The sequence below is a fragment of the Trichophyton rubrum genome, assembly GCF_000151425.1.
Source record: "Trichophyton rubrum CBS 118892 genomic scaffold supercont2.6, whole genome shotgun sequence".
NCBI classification, from domain to species: Eukaryota; Fungi; Ascomycota; class Eurotiomycetes; order Onygenales; family Arthrodermataceae; genus Trichophyton; species Trichophyton rubrum.
In genome coordinates, this window is record NW_003456423.1 from 461,174 (window position 1) to 481,649 (window position 20,476).

The 20,476-nt window shown below is 47.1% G+C and overlaps 7 protein-coding genes across 7 annotated transcripts; 3 read left to right on the forward strand and 4 right to left on the reverse strand.

Moving 5' to 3' along the window:
* Positions 1-26: 26 nt before the first annotated feature.
* TERG_05581 (protein phosphatase 2A regulatory subunit CDC55) lies at positions 27-547 on the forward strand (the record flags this gene model as incomplete). The annotated part of the gene is made up of 2 exons (XM_003233659.1): positions 27-461; positions 524-547. 2 exons carry the CDS (start codon positions 27-29, stop codon positions 545-547), a joined length of 459 nt encoding a protein of 152 aa, XP_003233707.1.
* Positions 548-1,877: 1,330 nt separating this feature from the next.
* On the reverse strand, positions 1,878-3,642 carry TERG_05582 (uncharacterized protein; the record flags this gene model as incomplete). Its single annotated transcript, XM_003233660.1, has 2 exons — positions 1,878-2,681; positions 2,737-3,642. The coding sequence occupies 2 exons, from the start codon at positions 3,640-3,642 to the stop codon at positions 1,878-1,880; spliced, it is 1,710 nt and encodes a 569-aa protein (XP_003233708.1).
* Positions 3,643-4,727: 1,085 nt separating this feature from the next.
* Positions 4,728-10,103, reverse strand: TERG_05583 (uncharacterized protein; the record flags this gene model as incomplete). Its single annotated transcript, XM_003233661.1, has 2 exons — positions 4,728-9,971; positions 10,023-10,103. The coding sequence occupies 2 exons, from the start codon at positions 10,101-10,103 to the stop codon at positions 4,728-4,730; spliced, it is 5,325 nt and encodes a 1,774-aa protein (XP_003233709.1).
* A 2,575-nt stretch (positions 10,104-12,678) lies between these two features.
* TERG_05584 (uncharacterized protein) lies at positions 12,679-13,779 on the forward strand (the record flags this gene model as incomplete). Its single annotated transcript, XM_047748457.1, has 1 exon — positions 12,679-13,779. The coding sequence occupies one exon, from the start codon at positions 12,679-12,681 to the stop codon at positions 13,777-13,779; it is 1,101 nt and encodes a 366-aa protein (XP_047604439.1).
* A 324-nt stretch (positions 13,780-14,103) lies between these two features.
* On the reverse strand, positions 14,104-15,127 carry TERG_05585 (uncharacterized protein; the record flags this gene model as incomplete). The annotated part of the gene is made up of 4 exons (XM_003233663.1): positions 14,104-14,357; positions 14,433-14,712; positions 14,786-15,033; positions 15,088-15,127. The coding sequence occupies 4 exons, from the start codon at positions 15,125-15,127 to the stop codon at positions 14,104-14,106; spliced, it is 822 nt and encodes a 273-aa protein (XP_003233711.1).
* A 288-nt stretch (positions 15,128-15,415) lies between these two features.
* TERG_05586 (uncharacterized protein) lies at positions 15,416-16,516 on the reverse strand (the record flags this gene model as incomplete). Its single annotated transcript, XM_003233664.1, has 3 exons — positions 15,416-15,533; positions 15,589-15,861; positions 15,930-16,516. The coding sequence occupies 3 exons, from the start codon at positions 16,514-16,516 to the stop codon at positions 15,416-15,418; spliced, it is 978 nt and encodes a 325-aa protein (XP_003233712.1).
* An 867-nt stretch (positions 16,517-17,383) lies between these two features.
* Positions 17,384-19,737, forward strand: TERG_05587 (uncharacterized protein). Its single transcript, XM_047748458.1, has one exon. The coding sequence runs from the start codon at positions 17,672-17,674 to the stop codon at positions 18,215-18,217; it is 546 nt and encodes a 181-aa protein (XP_047604440.1). The 5' UTR covers positions 17,384-17,671; the 3' UTR covers positions 18,218-19,737.
* Positions 19,738-20,476: the final 739 nt, after the last annotated feature.

Below are 20,476 nucleotides of genomic sequence, written 5' to 3' on the forward strand. Positions count from 1 at the left end.
CTTACCGTCAAATCTGGGATGTCAACATGGAGCGTCAGCCTGTAAAAACCATCCCCATCCACGAACACCTCCGCCCACGCCTCTGCGACACCTACGAAAATGATAGCATTTTCGATAAATTTGAAGTCGTCTTCTCTGGTGACGCCCAAAACGTCATGACGGGAAGCTATAACAATAACTTTATGATTTACCCGACCGACCCCACCAAGGAAACAGAGGTCGTACTACAGGCGGATAAGACGGCGTTCAAGGCTAAGAAGGTCGGCGTCCCGACGCCAATCAACTCGACGGCTTCCACTAACGCTGGGAAGAAGAACGGATCCAGATCCGGTAGCCCGTCCGGCGCGGGGGGACGGATGAGGAAGGAAACGGATGCTGACCAGATTGATTTCAACAAGAAGATCTTGCATATGAGCTGGCATCCATTTGAAGACAGCATCGCCATTGCTGCCACTAATAATGTAAGCCTCTACTTCATCGTGATCAAACTTACGCCAGTTTTGCTAACCTGATACCCTTATAGCTCTTTGTGTTCTCCGCACTATGAGAAGCATAGCTGCAGTCTCGATATATCCTAAGCGTCTATTACCCCTTATTTACTCTGGTCCCATCGACATCACTCACTCTTCAACATGTTAACCTCTTCCATCTTCCATCCCCATCCTTCGTCTCCCCGCCATACCTCCCCCATCGAAGTCCTGTCTCTTGTCTTTTTTCATTTATCATCACTATCTTTCCATTTCATGGCCCTTCTACCCTGGCAACAGGTAATATGACAAGCATGCCTCCATTTTCAAACACATCCCAAGAAAGATCATACATACATATCCGCCATGACCCAATGAAGGAAAGAATAGTGACTCCCTCTATGCTCGAGGGAAAGTACCTGGCCCATAAAATAACTGAGTTCTGAATATCTACTACTACTACTACAACGACAACAACAACGGATCATTCTCCACCTTTTTCAACATTTTATCTCATCCGATATTCTCCCTCCAAACTCCAAACTCCCATTTTCCCTATTCATTCGTTCCCCTTACTTACTTTACCTGATTCCTCTCGCTTTCATAGAAGTGGAGACAGGACTGTTTAGCACGGACGATAAACACTCCATACCACACCCACACCCACGTACCCAATATACATACTCCCATCTACCCGCCCTGTTGCTCTTGACGCAAAGCATTGACTTAAAGTGAAAATGGAATGGACCCGATGGAATGGAGAAGGGATATAACTGGCTGGCTGGCTAGCTAGCTAGTTAGGCATGGATATGGATATGGATAGGGCTCGGGATATGGTTATGGAATTCTGCGAGAGATGACTTCGGTTCTGGGCCTGGGTGCAAAAGACATGGGCATCATCGAATCAAAAACACAAAAGTAAACTAGAAAGATTCTCTCTAGTCTAGAATTAGGATGTTATCGAACAAAAAAATAGGCTCTTGTTACTTATGCTGAGCTGGCTATATATACTTCGTAGTTACTGGGTTCTTGACGTGTTGGTGAGGATTAGCATCCGGTCCTGGCCCAAGTGTTCGGTTAGAGTTGCGGCCTGTCCCGTCAGCGAACTTGGTTCCTCATCCCTGTTGTTTTGATTATTTAGAACTGGGCGAGATTGTAATGCCGTACCTCTAAGACATCAATGACATGTAACTGTACGGTAAACCTGGGCTAAGTGTGGCCATATCCATGCTACTGTAAACCGAACATCACACGTACACACGTACACACGTACACATTATCATTAGCTATATTGTAGATATAAGTCTTAATATACAGTCCGTGGAACCGAACAAGCATCGCACATAACTAGGAAACCTAACCAGTCATGCACTAAGTAAGTGTAAAACCTCATGAACCATTTCAACGTCCCTACTCCGCAAATCGACTTCTTTTTCGTAACGCGGGCCCGTACAAGTACAAGGCGTACACCCCAAACACACAAGCAGCCGTCAACGCCCCGATTAAACTTGTTCCCTTTGCAATTCCGAGATTCCGATACAGTGGACCAGACCATAAAATCGACGCAAACGCTAATGTCGACCGGGCAAAGTCGTTCATGGCAAAAAGACTGGCACCGTACTTCGGGTATGCGACTGCCATGTACCCAAACATGCATTGCAGTAGGGTTATTACACCAGCCATAATGAAGAAGAATCCCAACGTTGGCACGATCCAGTGGATCTCCTTCTTTGATGTCCAGGCGAACAAGAACATGCCTGTGGGTACGAGCAACGAGCCAAGAAGGGCTGGTATAAGTCTGCGTTCTGGTGGAGGGAAGGTGCCGCTTAAAATGGGCTTGGAGATTGCAAAGTGGGTAACAATAAAGTAGAACGGCATGATGGTTAAAGCGGCAACGATGGCAGTGAGGAATACAAGTCCCATGTGTGGTAGGCTCATATGGTATATGTCGAGGTAGACGAGTGGGAAGACTTCAAAGAAGGAGTAGAAGATGGCGTAGACCAGTGCAGTGTAGATGGTGGTGAAGAGGATGGCGGGATCCAAGGCGTTGATTTTCCAGGGAATAACTAGGGCGGCGTTCACTATGGCACCAATTGATGACTTGGACTTGTCGAGGTCAGAGGGAGCCTTAAAGGCGTCGTTACCCGTCACTTTTCTAAGTCTTTTTGCACGACGATGGAGGATTGTCTCGGAAGAGGTTTCGGGGAGGAAAAACTGGATTATAGTTAATTTTGAGTCTTACATAGAAGAGTGTAAGGGTACAACGAACCAGGAGTATTAAACATGGTACTGTGCCCCAGAGAACTTCCCACATGGACCACCGCCAACCTTTGACCACGGAGCTAAAGCCGCCAATCGTAGGGGCCACTGCAGGCGCAGAAGTAGCGAATGTGCCCCAGATCCAAAGGCCGTAAGGCAGGTTGATGAGACTGGTCACGTCTGCCAACGACGCAGCTCCAGTAGCCAGACACGGCGAGCCAAAGAATCCCTGAAGGAACCGTAGAACAAGAAATCCAGGCGCGTTATTAACCACACCAGTGATCACAGTTAAAACCATGAAAATCATCAAAGTGACTATATATGGAGGATTCCGCCCGAGAGCTGTGATTTCCGACATCGGACTGAAAAGCAACGGTCCAATTCCATAACCTAGAAGGACGAGTGCGAGACCAAGAGAGCCCACAGACTGAGGGACGCCATATGTTGTCATGAACTCTTGCTGCACGATAGAGAAGATCGAGGAGGACATGTAGATGACAAAGGTATAGAAGTTGATCTGGAAATATACCAGGAATTTCAACCATGACGGCCAGTTATGGGGGTTTCCAGGATCTGTATCAGAATACCATCCAACCAATATTGCACCATCGGGCGTTACCTCGGGACTTATCCATTGAAATCCGTTGTCCTGTGCGCTTTTCTCTATATCTACCGACCGATCTCCGCTGTCTGCGCCGGGTGAGGATGGATCTGGTGATGGTAGGCTCTCGTTTTGTTGTTCATCACTGCCTTCGGTAGGACGTAACCCTGACTGTTGTGCTGCTTGTTCCACGGCAGACAAATATTTCGGCGGTAGCTGAAACCCGGCCTGCTTTTCTGGATACTGAAATAATCGACCGTTTGTTAGCCACCGGATGCAGCTACCGAACGCCGTGCTGGGAAGAAAAGTGGCCATGGGACGTCAGGAGTCCTGCTCCAAGAGAAGAGGCTGATATTATTTGTTGCTGGATGAGGAACGACGAGAAGGGAAGAACGGATCAAGCAATAAAGCAGCTTTATTCTTCGTGTAAGTGACGAACTGGAGCAGGCGGCCCGATGACAAGGTGATACCTCTGTTAATCATAGGCTTTCTTTTTTATTTTTGTGTCATCCCATCGGCATTATTATTAGAAAGCTGTCTCTGGTTCTTGGGTCGGGCTCAACTCAAATCTCGGGGAAACTACAACTCGCCTGCAGGAAGCAACAACGTCTTCCCCACTGGAAGACTCAAATATTCGTCTGCAGCCATTGGGCGTTAAGGTTTCTGCATAAAAGAATCGACATTGATCACATTGATGAATCTGGTGGGCGCTCACCTGCCAACGCTATGGAGGCGCCCGCTCTGCAGCCTTATCAAGATAGACCTTTTTGGCGTCATAACTACTTCTCCTTTTGCCTCTTGAAGATCATCATCGTTACCCGCAACAATGACAATGAGCAGAGCCACTGTCTTGTGGGTATATTATGGGGAAGATTCGGCTGGAGCTATTGAGATTGGAACGCTAGATTTTGCGTTGCGGACGGACTTTGGGCGAGGTTGAAATAAGGAGGCGGACGCCAAGCGAGCCGCAGCGGGTCCGTTGGGCGTATCAGATGATACGGAGATCTGATAGAGATCGACGGCGGGCTGCAAATCTCCACGGCAGATCTGATAACTAGTGCGTCACCGCATATTCTGCACGGTGCAGCTATGCAGTCAACGCTGGGCCCTGCCATTGGAGAGATAATTGGGGTTTCTTCGGGGATGCTTTTACGAGGTAGATAACTAGCTGAATGGATGAGCAAAGAACTGGTAATTTAGAAATTCGTTCATTCATTCTGGAGACATGTCTAACTGCAGCTATCACGGAATTGGCCACACCATCCTCCGTCTATCCATCATATCTAGTATCCACGTTATTTCGCTGGTCGAAAAATGAAACCCAAAATAGAAGAAGAAAGGAAATACCCAGAATTAAAAAGGAAAAACAACAGAGAAGTTGAGAAAGGCCGTATTTTCCCTTACTTAGCCAACCTCTCGGAAAACCAGCCAACTAAATGCTTGACTGTTGGGTAACTCCAGACTAATGTAGGCGGAACGTTCACATTGAAAGTTCGTTGAAGCAGCCGCCTAAGGGCAGTGTTCATCACTGAGTCTAGTCCAAGATCCGATAGTGCAATTCTTGAGTCAACGTCCGAGGATGGGAGATGCAGGACGCTGGCGACGCATTCACGGATCTGTTCGTCAAGGTATGCTTTGAGTTCTGGCCCTGAGGATGGAAGCTTCTTACAGGCACCACTCGAAGAACCACCATCGGCGGCACTGGGTGAGTCAGGTGTAGATCGTGCACGACGGATAGCAATGTCGTTGAGTAAGGGAGTCGGCAGCGGTTCTCCTTCCTCGAAGGAGCGACAACGCAGCACAACTCCATGATCAGTATTGAACTGTAAGAGATACAGCCAAGCCTGAAAGGCGTCGTGTCTGGTCACATCAGTGATGCCTTTGCTCTCAAGTTCTGCAGCAACAAAGTCACTATCACTGCCCATTCCCATTCCACGCCACGCCGTCCACTGGAATGAAACGGCATTCTCACCCAGATTACGGCGGTGTGTAGCCAAGGTGTCTAGAAAGGTGTTGGCGCTACCGTATGCACCTTGCCCGGGAAACCCAAATAACTGACCGCATGACGAGAAGAGAACGAAGAAGTCGAGTGAATCAGGAGGGAACGCCTCATGCAGTGCTAATGACCCGGCAACCTTGGGTGAGAGGACGCGAGCAAACGCATCTTGTGTGGCTTCTTGAATAAGTTCGTTCTCTAACACCCCTGCGGCGTGGACAACGCCCAATACTGGTGGGAGATTCAACTGGTCCAATTTTTCCAGCAAATGCCTTGCTGCTTCTGAAGTTGAGAGATCTAAAGCTAAATTGTGAACACAAACGCCTCGCTGCTCAAGACCCCGAATCCTGGATATAACTTGCTGTAGCTCCTTATTGGCCCGATCCCAGGTTCTCCGTGGTGGGAGGCCTCGTCTGGAAATAAGAACGAGCCTTCGAGCGCCGTGGCTGACCAGGAATTCAGCCACGGCGAGGCCTAGAACACCCAAGCCACCAGCAATCAAATATGTTCCCTCGGGCCGGGGATGAGCCTTGGAAACTTCCTGCTTCCGACAGTCTCGGGACATAGAACGGAGTCTAGCTGTTCGCGGAATACCGTCCATGATACGAATGACATCGGCTCTCTGGATATACTTCATGGTAGTGAGAGGCACCGTACGCTGTTCTCCATCAATAAGCCCCCCAAAGTTGTCGGGATGTTCGCTAGCAATGACTCTGCAAAGTCCCAATAGTGGCGAGTGTGCGAGTGCCGTAGGAGTCTCTGCCTCCATCATGTTCGTGGTAAGCACAAATACTTTGATAGGCAAAGACTTCTGAACAACATATTTAATAATCTCCAGTAGCTGCCAGGTGAACTTTTCAGTTGCTGAAGGCACCTCTTGCAGTGACTGGACTTCTTCTGGGATATAGATTATGGCAGTCCCTTTCTGATTTCCAATGGACGGCAACAATTCACACAAATCCTCTATACTTGTAAGCTGATCCAACTGTATCTTGGCCGGTAGCGTTCTGGCGTATGTCTCCCGAATGGTATTGCTCATAGTAACCATGATAACCCTCTGAATTGGAATGGGGTCCTCTGCAGGATACGCTGGAGGCCAGGCAACGCGATGAACCAAGCTGGACATGCTCCCGCTTGCACCAGGTGTGCCCTCAATTTCTGAAAATCGCATGGAGGTAAATTTTGCAAGCAATCGAGAGTCCTCACTCAGTATATAAACATGGGAAGAGTAGTCGATGCTGGTGTCCCTCTTAACGTATATCCAGCCCATTTTAGGAGGGTCCTGGGTAGTCCAAATGTCTACCCGCTGGATCTGAGCTGGCATACGTAGTCGAGGGTCAGAGAAGAATATCGTAGACCCAATCGAAGTAGCTGCATCAAGTAATGGAGCCCAGGATGACTGATCCCAGTCCTGATTTACGGTATTAGGAGACACGTCGACCCTCGCTATCATTTCGTCTGTATTGCCATAATGCTCCATAACCTTCCAGGGGAATCCCATAGCTGCAACGCCAACCTTGGCTAGATAGTCAATTGTGAAGTCATCATCGAGTCGAGTCCCGATACGAGTCTTGATTCCAGACAGATCAATCGCTTCTGCCATAGCTTTAGTGCGGGCTGCACAACCAGACTCAGTGTGTGTTACCCAGGAGCTTTCTTCGACGCTCTCGGTCTGTATTAACCGAGACATGAGTTTCACTTGATCGCCTTGTATGACTATCTGGACAGCTCGAGATCCACTCGTTGCAACAGGGACCCTGAGTATGGTATTCTGCAGTGACGAGTTTCCAGTCGCTTTCAAAAATGTATTGAGTAGGCAGGCAGCTGGAACGATTTCTGTACCAAACACTGGATGGCTCCCTGGGAAAGGTTTGGTGGTGCTATCAAGCGTAGTCGAATGCACAACCAAATCTGTGCCAGCTAAGGCGGTGCGGCGACCTAACAGAGTATGCGTGTCAACATCATGAGTATCCGCTACCATACCCATAGTACTGTGGACGGGTTGTTTCTGCGCTATTGGGCGATGGACCCACGGGCTCAGAGGCACGTCGTGCATCCATGTATCCTTCATCTGGCTATTCCGGTTGATTATTACTCCGCTGCAGTGAAGTTGACCGATTGCATGGAGAATACTTTTTTCAGCTGGCTGATCTCGACAAAGGGTATGTATCATAGAGTAGTCCTCTATCCCAGCTTCCATCAAAGTCTCACTGATGGAATGTGAGACAAGTGGATGACTAGATATTTCTAGGAATATTCGGTAACCGTCGTCAACGGCAGCAAGGACTGCAGAAGTAAGCCGCACTGGGTTGGTCATATTGTTGACCCAATACGTAGAGTCCCGAAGATTTGTGCCGCGCGGGTTCATTAATGAAGTAGAGTACAGCCTCACATGTGGATGAGCTGGATTTAGGACACCCTGTAGTGTAGCTGCAAGAGGCCCTCTCAGTTGGTCCAACATTGGGCTATGGAATGCGATGTCTGTCTTCACAGTATATGTTTTCACTCCTTGTTTTTGGTACTTCTCGGTGAGAGCAGCCACGGAATCCTTTGTTCCTGCAATTACACAGGAAGTTGGAGAGGAATCGATGGCCGCTTCTACGTCGTTGTCTTTCCTAATTTCTTCGCATACCTCTTGATAAGACTTGGAGATTAGGGACATTGACCCTTGGCCCATGACTTGCCTGTACAAGGTGGCTCGGCGAGTCACTATTAAAGTGCCCTCTTCGGGTGAAAGAGCACCTGCAACCACAGAGGCAGCTATCTCTCCTACCGAGTGACCAATAACTGCCTGGGGATAGACACCACGGCTCTTTAGCAAGGCGCTTATTCCGATTTGTACAATATATGTCAAAATCTGCACGCGGTCGGAGGAATTGAAATCTCCGCACTGAAGCCATTCAATAGGGGAAAGGTTGGTTTCTTCCTCAACAATCTTATCAAGGGGTTGAATTGCATCACGGAAAATTTTGTTGTCTATTAACTCCTTTCCCATGTCGGTCCACTGTGCTCCGTGGCCAGAGAAAACCCATACAACATCCTTCACCAAATCAGAAGGGAGAACACGGCTTCGGGTAATCCATTGATCGTTTGCTCCTTTGCACATACAATCCAAAGCATCTATGGCGCCTTCAACATCATGGATGACTGCCGATGTTCTGAACTCATAATGGCTTCGGCGTCCTGCAAGGGTTTTGCAAAACATAGCCAGATCAAATCGAGTCTTGTCTTGTTGCCCGATCCAAGATTTGAGCGATTGAGCTAGAGTTGCTAAGCGTTGTTCATGTGGAGCGGAAAGTAGAAGCAGGTGCCCATCGGACGAGTCCCTTGACTCATTGTGGAGGATGGGAGAAAATTCCTGGAACTCTTCAATAACAGCATGAGACACTGTTCCACCATAGCCATAAGAGCACACTGCAGCGCGGCGCGGTCCTGTGTCATCCGGCCAGCCCGTTAATTCCTGAGCCACTTTTAGGCCGGAGTCATTCCATTTTATTTTCGTGTTCGGCGTTTTCAAGTTGGCTTGAGGCGGTATCAGTCCTTTTTGAACTATCAAAATAGCCTTGATGAGGCCCATAACCCCAGCGCCTGCCTCTAAATGTCCGATATTTGGTTTGATAGAGCCAATATAACAAGGATTGTTTATAGAACGCCTTTTCACGTAAACTTCTGCAAGGGCGTTGATTTCTGTTGGATCCCCAAGTGCTGTGGATGTGGCATGGGCCTCAACATAGTGTACGGAGTCAGGATCAACATTTGCGGCCTGCAAGGCATTTCTAGCCACAAGTTGCTGTGCCTTGAAATCTGGGGCCATGATTCCATTTGTTCTCCCATTGTGGCCGACTGCAGTACCCTTGATAACTGCAAGGATATGGTCTCCATCAAGCAGAGCCTGGGAGAGATTTTTAAGAATGACAGCCCCGGCACCTTCTGCACGGCCATAGCCGTTTGCATTTTCGTCAAATGAGCAGCACCGTCCGTCTGGAGAAATAGCCCCAGCCTTGTTCAAAACCCGAGTAAGTCCCGGCCCACAAAGAGCATTCACGCCCCCAACGATGGCAATTCGTGATTCTCCTGTCGCAATAGCGGCTGCGCCGTGATGCACAGCAACAAGGGAAGAGGCACAAGCAGCATCAACGGCAACGCTCGCACCAGTCAGGTTTAAATGATAGGATATCCGGTTTGGAACTCCACAATATGCAGTTCCGATTCCCATCCAAGCGTCAATGTTGGGTAGGTCTTCCAATACCAATCTTGAATAGTCATTCGAGTTGACACCCCAGTAAACAACTGTGTCACTGCCACTAAGTGATTTCGATGGAATACCAGCGTGTTCTAATGCCTCCCAAGCAACTTCAAGGGAAATTCGCTGCTGTGGATCCATTTGTTCAACTTCCTTGGGCGAGACTCCAAAGAATTGATAATCAAAATCTTCAATATTATCGACAAAATACCCTCGACTTGTCGTTTGATCAAGGATCTTTTTGTTGACGGGATCTCTTTTATGATACGGCTCCCAGCGATGGACGGGAATTTCTCCACAAGCAACCATTTGTTCCAGAAGTGCCTGCCATAGGCTTTCAGGATCTTGTATGTCGCCAGGAACGCGGCATGCCATACCAATAACGGCTACATCTTTGTATTGATCCTAGGGCTAGTTAATATGTTTGTCTTTAAATCAATTGTTAGGCTGGCATACCTCAGTGCTGTACGGAGTCACAGGAGAATCTGTACAGACATCTGAACTTGAGCATGGCGTATTTGTAATTATGGAAGACATTTGAAATATTTCATGAAACCAAAAGCCAAGAAGCCAATCCACACCTAGAGATTGTATCTGTCAGGGTGTTTGTGTGCTCACCTAAGGCTAAATATATAACCGCATAATATGTTCCAACCTAGGTTAAATTCACCATTCTTGCGACGTATGAAGTTGTTGATAGATAGGAATGCAGATCCTGCCAGGAAACTTCTTCCCCACCGGGAGCAACATCCATCCCATCGGCCCTCGGAGTATTTGTATCTTGTATTTTCGTGATCACACCGCTTTGGGGACACAAATAATGGTGGCTTATTCAAAGCATATGTGGCCCTAGATGAATGGCTTGGACAAAGGCTTGGCCCATATTGACCGATGACGGAAGAGAGGGTCAAGTATGGAGTATGCCACCGGATATCATTAACCGGGTTGCTGACATGGGTGGAAACTGGTTTCCATGAAGACAGTTTTGCCCTTTGATATAATCACCACTCGTTTCATGATTCGTAGTAACATTTATCCGTAGTCAACAACAGCGAGATAATGGCATAAGTCAATTAATTTCCTCATCTTTGCACCACTCGTAATTATGTTAAGACAGAGTGCTGTATCAGCAAAAGCCCATCTGGATGGAGGCATTGAAGGGTATCAATTACGTAGGATAGCGAGCATTTTTGTCAGCAATATCGAACGTATAACGAGAGCCGATATATCGCGCCATTATGACTGGCACTGAATATTCTGGCGATGGAGAAGGTGTTGTTGACATCTGACAACCTTCCTAAGAAAAAGAAAGGTGGGAAAATGAAAGCAAGCTAAACGAATTTTGAAAATAATCCCAGACTGGTCGGAGAGTAGGCGAGTGGCTTTCAGCCACAACTAAATATAACCTTCTTAAAAGTTAGTGGAAAGTGATGGAAGAAAAGAGGAAAATATGGCCAGAGACGGCGCGATAGTGAAGCCACGGAGTATGCGTCCTTGGACAAATAATTTGCCATCGTATTCGTAACCCATCAGAGATCTCCGCAGACATGGCAAAGGGATACGGCTCCGCGATATGGCGTGTAATAGGGGCTATTCGAGGGTCCATACTAGTTAATGTGCTCCGCAGGGGCAATCGTGGAAGTAGGTGAACAAAGCCTGATCATCAACCGAGCATAAAGTTAATTGGGATCGAAAATATCGTGTGCATATCTTGGGATGATGTCGATCCTATGCGAGATGGTAGATCAAGGTTAGCAAATGTGGAAGACGGTTCGAACACAGGGGTTGTTAATATGTGCAGCCTCAACAGAAAATTTCCATAACTCACACATGGCCCCTCAGTATCCGCATTCCAACAAAAACAGGATCATATTTTATTGAAATAATGCCATTCCAGTGCCCTGTGACAAATTGCAACCGCTCATTTCTTCGGAAGGAGCATCTTAACCGCCACCAACGAAATCACGACCCTATCCGGGCTTATCAATGTTATTCGTGTCACCGTAGGTTTGCGAGGAGGTAAACTAAATCACCGTTCAGGCAGCAACCAAGAGCGAAGGAAGATAACTAAAATTAATGACCGACAGAGACATCCTAGAGCGGCATCTGCCAATCCACTATGCAGACCTCAAAGGCGCCCAGCGCACTCTTGTGGCATGTCAAACATGCCGATATAGGAAATCCAAATGCAACTCTGAAGACCCTTGCTTAACGTGCTCCCGCTTGAAGGTGCCTTGTATTCGGGTTCCATCGAGTACACAAGTTACTCCCACCCGGGCCATCCTTTCACAGGAACTAACTGAAGAGTCTCGGGATGAAAACACAGGCTGCATAGGATTCCACGTTGATACAACGTGGGACACACCGCTGACTTCTAATAAAGTCTCTGGTGATACCCCTAGTTCATTGCAGAAACATTCAACAATCAGCACCATAGCTGATGACGAAGTACCAAGTAATCTCAGATTCAACTGGCCATCAGCCAACGAGTGGGTGTCAGAAGTTAGACCAGTCTCCTGTGATGTTGACTTGGTAGAGGCTTTGCTAGCCTTGCCCTCGACAGAAGGCAATAATCAATTCCAGCCAGTGCTCCCAAATAAACCTGATTGCTTAAACAGCATGGGGCAGACCTGCCTTCCCGAGACAGTGTTCCATGATGCATGGGCAATCCTCCACCACACTACTCTGGAACGAGCAGACAAATCCCCGTGGCTTTCACGGGCTTTGGAATTAGTCAAGTGGCCACTATCAAGGGACGAAGAGCGGAATAGGCTGGTCACAGATTTGATGAGGCATTTGGTTGCCGGGCCGGTATGTTGTATGCTACTGCCACTTGGTTTAGACATCTGAATGTTAACATGCGGTATCAAAGGAAAGCTTTTATTCTAGGTTGACTAAAATATTCCGGGCGATCCAGGCTCTTGTGATAGTCTTGATATCATTTACAGCTGAGGATGTATGGCCACCTTAATATCTGTTAGATGTATGATCGAATGTTAACAACAATAGATTTTGTCGGAGTCAGCCCACTGGGCTGCTCAAGGCACCGATGTAGCTATCTCTGCAATGCGACGAATGGGGATGTTCTCTGGGAAATGGGTGCCACGAGATAATGCGGAAGAGGACAGATGGATATATGAAGAAGAAACCAAAAGGTGCGTACCACTATAAAGACGGCGCTGGTAGATATTCTAACCCTCGCAGATTAGCTTATGCTGTTCTTCGGCTAGACGTATATTTCAGCCTCGCAATACATCGACCTCCATCTATACGCTTTCAAGAACTTCGTCTTGCCCTTCCTGTCACTGAAACACTTTGGAAAGCTTCAAAAGCAGCCGAAAGATATCGCATTCAGTGGTTCGAGCCAGCCGGACGTGATAAGTGCATTTTCCAGTCTGCCGTCCAGGAAATTTTCCAGACTTCCAATGAGTTGCCTGATAATCAGCGGCATCCATTTGAAGAGCCGGATAGTCATTTAGCCCTTTGTGCGATCCAAGTGGAAATATGGTCGGCCATCCAGACATTGCGCCGCGGCGCAGAATTTTTGACGTCCATAAGCCAGAAAAATAGCTTCAGCTACCAAAGAAACCACTTGGACTATTGCCAATCATACCTCGAAGGAGCTTATAAACGAGGTCACATATGTTACACAGGACGCTCGGAATCACAACATTTTTGGCTCACTCTCAATCTGACTCTATTCCACTTGACACTCCTCAACATTCACGCGGATATTTCTCTTCTCGAAAACCAGCTCAGTGGTGATTATCGGCAAGAAATGGAGTCCCATAGAGCAGTTCGAGCATGGGCAGATTCCACTGATGGCCGCAAAGCAGTATTCCATGCAGTCCAGCTGCAGAAGAAGCATGAATGCAAAACATGTGCATCGCGGCCGGAGTACTACAGATATTGGAACCCCTTGAGACCCATAGCTTTGTTGTACAGTTGTATCGTCTTATATGCCTACAGTGCCGAATGCACGGCGTCTGTAGCCGAGGCCCGTACGGTGGTAGAACTGTCTGTCCTTGGCGGCACTGATGAACCAACTCAAAACTGGTTACGGCAGGGGGGCAATGCTTCTATTCGGGGTATCATTCTGGGGAAATCGGCCCTTTCTCAGCTGGTCTCATGGTCTTGTGAGCGACTGGCAATGTTCAACGCGAGCTGTCGCCGATTCGAAAGATTCGTGTTCAGAGTAGCCAATTACCACTAGTTTTGGTTTTTGATGTTAGCTTGACACTTGAGTTAGTTAATAGTTGTTAAACCAGACCACGAAAAAAGTCACTTGTCGGTGACAATTTATGGTATATCTAACGGTAATGTGTGGTGCTTGTCTGCGAGTTATCGAGGCTTGAATGAAGTGAAGTGACGTTGACTTAAGCACGGACTCATGATAAGGTTCGACCGGGATCTCCCTTGCCGAAAGAAAACTCTATGTAGTTTACGTAATCTCAATTTCGATTTTCCAGCCAAGAAGATCAACACCCGACCCGACCACGGGCTGCAACATCAATAATGGCCAGCAAAGCGAAAACAATTACAATACTGTGGCGCAGGAGAAGCCACCATCCACCATCCAAGCAGCACCGGTGACATAGCTCGCTCTAGGGCTGCAAAGGAACAGGATAACGTCTGCTACCTCCTCTGCCTCTGCAATTCGCCCCAGAGGTACAACGTTCCCGACAACTTGATGAACTTCCGCAAGCACCTCATTGCTATTTATCATTGGTGTATTGACCCACGAGGGGCAGACAGCATTCACGCGAATGCCTTCTTTAGCAAAATCTAGGGCTGTATATTGCTGTTAAGACAAACATTCCAAACGATGAGATGATAGCAAAGCTGAGGAGGATGGAAGCATCTTACCACAAGACTTGGTCAGGCCAACCACCGCATGTTTGGAAGTTGTATACTGGGCAGTCCCAGGAGCCGATTGGAATGAGTGAATAGACCCCAGATTGACTATCGAACCCCGTTGTGCAGCCCGCGGTCCATGAAGCCCAGAGGTTTTAAACGACTCCTGAGTCCTCATCACTTTGCCGATCGCTTGCATGCAGTATAACACGCCTTGCACATTTACCTGGCTGACCCTTTCCCACTCTTGAATTGTCAAATCCATGAAATGAACTGGTTTGTGCATAGCCACCTACATTTTATGCAAATTTAGTTAAGCTGTCAAGGCCTGCTCTCTTGAAAGTTGAAACTTATTGTGGTCATACCCCGGCACAGTTGACGTTGTAGTCAATTCTATTGAAGGTCATGAGGGTTTGAGCCATCATGTCTTCAACTTGGCGTTTGTCGGTCACATCCACAGCAACTGCAAGTGGTTTATATGAAGGATTTTTAGCTATGCTCCTGCTTTTCTCCGCCTTGTTCTGAACGACGGATACGTCCAGGTCGGCGAATACAACTCCCGCCGCGCCCGCTGCTGCGAATGCAAGAGCACATTCAAGGCCAATCCCACTCCCTACTTCATGTTAGACCATATAAAGATGGGCGTTTCTTTTTGGTATGTTCTCACCTGCACCTGTAACCACTGCTATCCCTTCTAGATAAAGCATTTTTATATGGCAAAACTGGTTGCTTCAGATATCATAATAATGGCTTAAGGGTTCGCGAATTTGTTCCTCTATATACAAGTTTTCCAGCCCCTCATACCGCCAGAATCCAATCGGATACATGTGGGAAGGGCTAAAGAAAAAGAAAAGTTAAAGAGAAAAAAAGAAAAGAGAAAAAAAGAAAAACTGAAAAACTGGAAATATACCCATTAACTATTATGCTTCTCCCATCGGAAGCCCTTTAGGCACCTGTGGCTGTAGTTATCATTTACTGCCACGGTAGGTATCCTATTAAATTTTGCCAGATATTCCCGGGGAGATTTTTTCCAATTTCTCCAGCAATTCGCCCCAAACTTTCTTCTGTGCCTGTGCTCCATTTGAGCTCTTCACAAATTTGGATAAGGCGCCCCTAATCTTGTTAGCTTCGTTTAACTGCCACAGAGATCAGTTTTGGGTAAACTTACTCGTCGATCTTGCAGTCATTGAGATATTTTCCATGCCCTTCCCACCCCAAGGTAGCGGCATGAACCAGTGTACGGGATCCTTCCTGGGCTGATCGAGCTATCAATTTCATAATTCGAAGCTGGAGACCCCAGAATCCTGTCACCCCATCAACCAGATTGGTGAGACAATATCCTGGAGTAAAGGCGTTGACAACAACTTGGGGAGTTGTGGAAGCTATATCGGCTGCCAGTGCCCTCATGCATAACACTTGGAGCAATTTCGAGGCATAATATCTATTTTACTCTCTGTTAGCTTGTTGTTCCGTTTTCTCATTTAGGGCAGTGGTTTCTTCGGGTGATACCTATCGTCAGGCCCTGACTTCGTCTGCTTTCGTAAAGTGACAAAGGTGTTGAGAGTTTTCCATTCAGGCAAATTGGTCATGACATGTCGGTCGGATGCCACAATACAGAGTCGAGGGATTGGTCCTTTCTCGGTAGCCGAAGCGCGAAGTTTTGGTAGTAGCAACAGGGCTAGCAGAAAAGTGCTAACAACGTTGACTGTGATTGTGCTCTCATCCTCCTCCGCCATGTAAAATTTTTGCTCTAGCTTCCCGGCGTTGAGCATAAGAACGTCGACCTTCGGCAGTTTGGAAATAGCAGCAGCGAACTCCTGAACGGACGCATAGCTTTCCATATCTACATGAAAGAGACGTATTTGGCCTGACCGCCCGGTGGAACTCTCCAAATCCTTGATTGCATTTTCACCCTTTGCGAGGCTTCGAACGCCCAGGACTATCTCAGATGCATTCAGGTTAAGGAAGTAGCGTGCAGCTTCCAGTCCAAGTCCTGCATTGCCGCCGGTGATAACAATGGTTTGCCCAGTGAAATCATGCTTCGGGACTGGGAGACGAACAAATATCTGGGAATACAGAAACGATAGAGCAGACATAGTAAAAAGACGTGAGGGGCTCTGTAATGAATGGGACAGTGGGACAGCTCAAGACCAGTTAGCGAATTTGATATTCCCATAAATTTTGACCTTCAACTGTCCTCTTAAATAACCAGTACCTCGAGTTTTGTTTTGTTGATATTGAGATTAGAAACTTTATGTCCTCCGAGCCGTGTGGGATGAATTATTCGGTGAGCGAGATTAAGGCCGATCAACACCGTCATATATGCATTACTTGGTGATAATGGTAATTCTTAATCAAAAACAGCTATCCACAGCTGGCAGATAGAGTCAAAGGAAATGATTAAGAAGGCGCTGGACGAGGAAAAATGTTCCTGTATCTTCAATTCCTCAGCTCACCGACTATGGACTCTACCTGGATTTACGGCGCCATCCTTATTCTGCTCACCCTTTGGTCCCTCTTTTGGGGGTATTTTCCCGGGCTTCGAAACCGAAAGCTTCCACCTGGTATATTTATATTGAGAGAATATGACATAGATCTATCATTGTTGATTATCGGCTTTCACCAGGTCCCCCGTGTCTCCCGATAATTGGTAACTTACATCAAATCCCAATAACCGGAGCGCATTTGAAGTATGCACACACACACAATCCCTAGTCTCATACCCATCAGATCTAAAATATCTTTGGCAGATTTACCGAGTGGGCTGCCAAATATGGCCCTATTTTTTCGCTCAAAATCGGCCCAGGGACAGCTGTTGTACTCAATTCCCCGTATATGATCAAGCAGTTGATAGATAGACAGTCTGCCATCTACAGCGAAAGACCCAAATTTTATATTGCTGACCATCTGGTTATGCATGGCGACCACCTCATGTTCATGGGCCCGGACGCTCGATGGCGACGCGGCCGAAGACTCTATCACCAATATTTTAACGAAACGGCATGTGAGAGGAAACATATACTCCTCCAAAATGCCGAAGCGGCCCAGTTACTGCGGGATCTCTATGTTGAGCCTGACAGCTTCATGAATCATTGCAAAAGGTTCACGAACAGCACTACTATGAGCCTTGGTAAGTGCCTCGAAATATTTCCAATTTACTATGAAATACCTTATACCACCCCAATGTAGATTTTTGTTGACTGGTGTCTTTAGTTACTGGCATTCGAACGCCAGCTGCTTCCGCCCCGCATATGCGCCACCTGTATGCTGTATTGGACGGTATCTCTGAAATTTTTGAACCGGGAGCCACACCACCCATCGATATTTTTCCCTTTCTTGCATGGCTCCCAGAGTCGCTATTCAATAACTGGAAGTCACGGGCACGAGAAGTTGCTCAAACTATGGACAAGGTATACGGGCCTCTTGTTGACCGTGTCCTGAAGCGCCGTGAGTCGGGTTCGCAGTTTCGCGAGAGTTATCTAGATATGGTTTTAGACCAGCAAGACAAACTCCAACTTACCAGGCATGAAATTGACTTGATGGTTGGAAATCTTCTCGAAGGAGGCTCTGACACAACTTCCATTATGACAATTGCATTTATCCAGGCAATGGCATTATATCCCGATGTGCAGAAGGAAGCACAGAAAGAGATTGACGCAATTATCGGTGAAGAACGATCCCCAGAATGGAGAGACTATGAAAAGCTACCATACGTGGCTATGGTTATGAAGGAGACGATGAGATGGCGTCCGGTTCTGCCAACGGCTTTTCCACACGCTACCAGTAAAGGTGAGTGATGATCCTGATAAGAATATTCTCCATGTCACTTCTGCCCAGCTGACACGCACATACTTTTCTTGTAGAAACCGTGATCGACGGAATGACAATCCCTGCTGGCTCAACCGTTATACCCAATATATGGGGGCTGCATCATGACAGCCGCAAACATGTCAACCCGGACGAATTCAACCCACTAAGATTTAAGGGACGTGTTGATCTCGCACCGACATACGCCTCCTCACCGGACTATGAAAACCGCGATCATTATGCGTATGGGTCCGGTCGGCGCATCTGCCCTGGTATTCACTTGGCTGAAAGAGGACTCTTTCTCGCCATGGCCAAGATTCTCTGGGCCTTTAACATATCTCCTATGCGTGATACTCAAGGCCATCCGCTTCACATAAACACTGATCCTGCCACTGGCTATACAGATGGTTTCCTCCGCTGTCCCAAGCCATTTCCTGTGAAGATCAACCTCCGCTCTGGCCGCCGCCAGGAAACGATTGACGCAGAGTTTGCATGTGCAGAAAGAGATGTCTTCAGTGAATATGACATATAGGCTTGGTTTACAGTGGTACGCAGAGCTTAGCTATCTGTTGCTGCCTACTGCGCGTTGTCAACTTGAACTCGATCTTGGGAAATTTTAGAGTTTCAAGTACTCCACTTTAGAGTTGCGGCTAATGGAGGACCTCCCGGCATATCATGTGATAGATATTTATTACCTAAGCAGTGTTAGTCTTGACGGCAAGAGCAGCCTTTTGGATGTGGAAGAAGTTCAGCAAAAAATCTAGCAGACTACATCACAGGGCTGGTATATTATAATATCTGTCTATATTCCCTGAATCAATAATGCGGCGTCGTGCAACCTGGCCCCTGATGCGGTGAACGGCTCTGTCAGCGATGACCACGATGTGCTTCTTCTGGAGCATATTTTTCCCACCAAGGTCTGTCTATTACGCCACAATTTCTACGCGCATTACTTGTATGTCAAATAGCTTTACTACTTGACTAGCACCCTACTGGATATAGGCCGGATCGGGCTAAGAGAGCCGTAAATCCTATCCCATAGCCTTGGGGAAAGAGACACGCCCAAACAGCTGACATCATGGCACTGTGGCGATGTGATAGCAAGTACGGAGTATGTTCTTCATGCTAGGCGGCTGCACCAATCGGAAAACAGTGGCATGAACTTGCATGGCTTGGGAATACCTCAGTGATCTGCATTGAAGAAATGCGGGTAATCAATGCTGTCCACCCGCTAGCGGCCCCTTTCTTCTTGTGCCCATAGGAAGGCTGATCACGGTTCAAATGGACGGCAAAAGGTAATTTTTTTTTTTTTTTTGCGATTGCGTATACATAGACTCGGAGATCGGGTACAAAATATCTATCTACATACTCTGTAACAGAGCTGACGTTGCCCGAGGATATAGAGTGATTTTGGAATCAGATGTAATCCCTTTTGGCAAGGTGGATTTCTGTCTAAAACTCTTAAAGAGTTCTTCCCCTTTTCATTAATATAGGTGAAAATTTTTTCTGATAAATTTAATAAGATCTGTTACCATAAACACCTGAGGCCCCCCCAAGCAAGTAATTGACTGCTTACTTTCGTGATACCCAAACATGGCACTTGAGAAAGTTGAATCAATTGGCCGAAGATTCATGGCCCAGGCCATTGATCATGTTGCTGAGTTGGATCCAAACAGACGCTTTTGCATTATTCCAAAGGGCCCCGACTGTCCCGATGGTTTTTCCGACCTCACATTTGAACGGCTTGCCCATGCGGTAAATTACATGTGTTGGTGGATAGAGGAAACTTTTGGTAGTACGTCCTCGCCAGTGACACTAGCCTATCTTGGAGCACACGATATCCGCTACCTAATTATGGTTATGGCCTGTAATAAGACTGGGTATCAGGCAAGTGACAACTGGAAGTATTAATCCAACGGTATCAATAGTTCTAACGTTATTCTAGCCGCAACTAACATCTATTCGGAACTCTCAAGCAGCTCAAGTTTGCCTTCTTGAGATGACAGGTTGCACGAGAGTTGCTTATAGTGTTGAGCGGAAACAGACGGTGGACAAGATACAGGAGCTCTTCCTGGGATTGCAAAGTGTCCAAATTCCTTCTCTGTATGAGATGTTTGAAGGCAACTCCAGTCCATACCCATTCTCAAAGAAATTCGACAATGTCAAAAACGAAGTAGCATTTATTGGACATAGTTCAGGTACAACTGGTAAGCATTGCTTATGACAATATATCGGCGGCTTCTAGCATT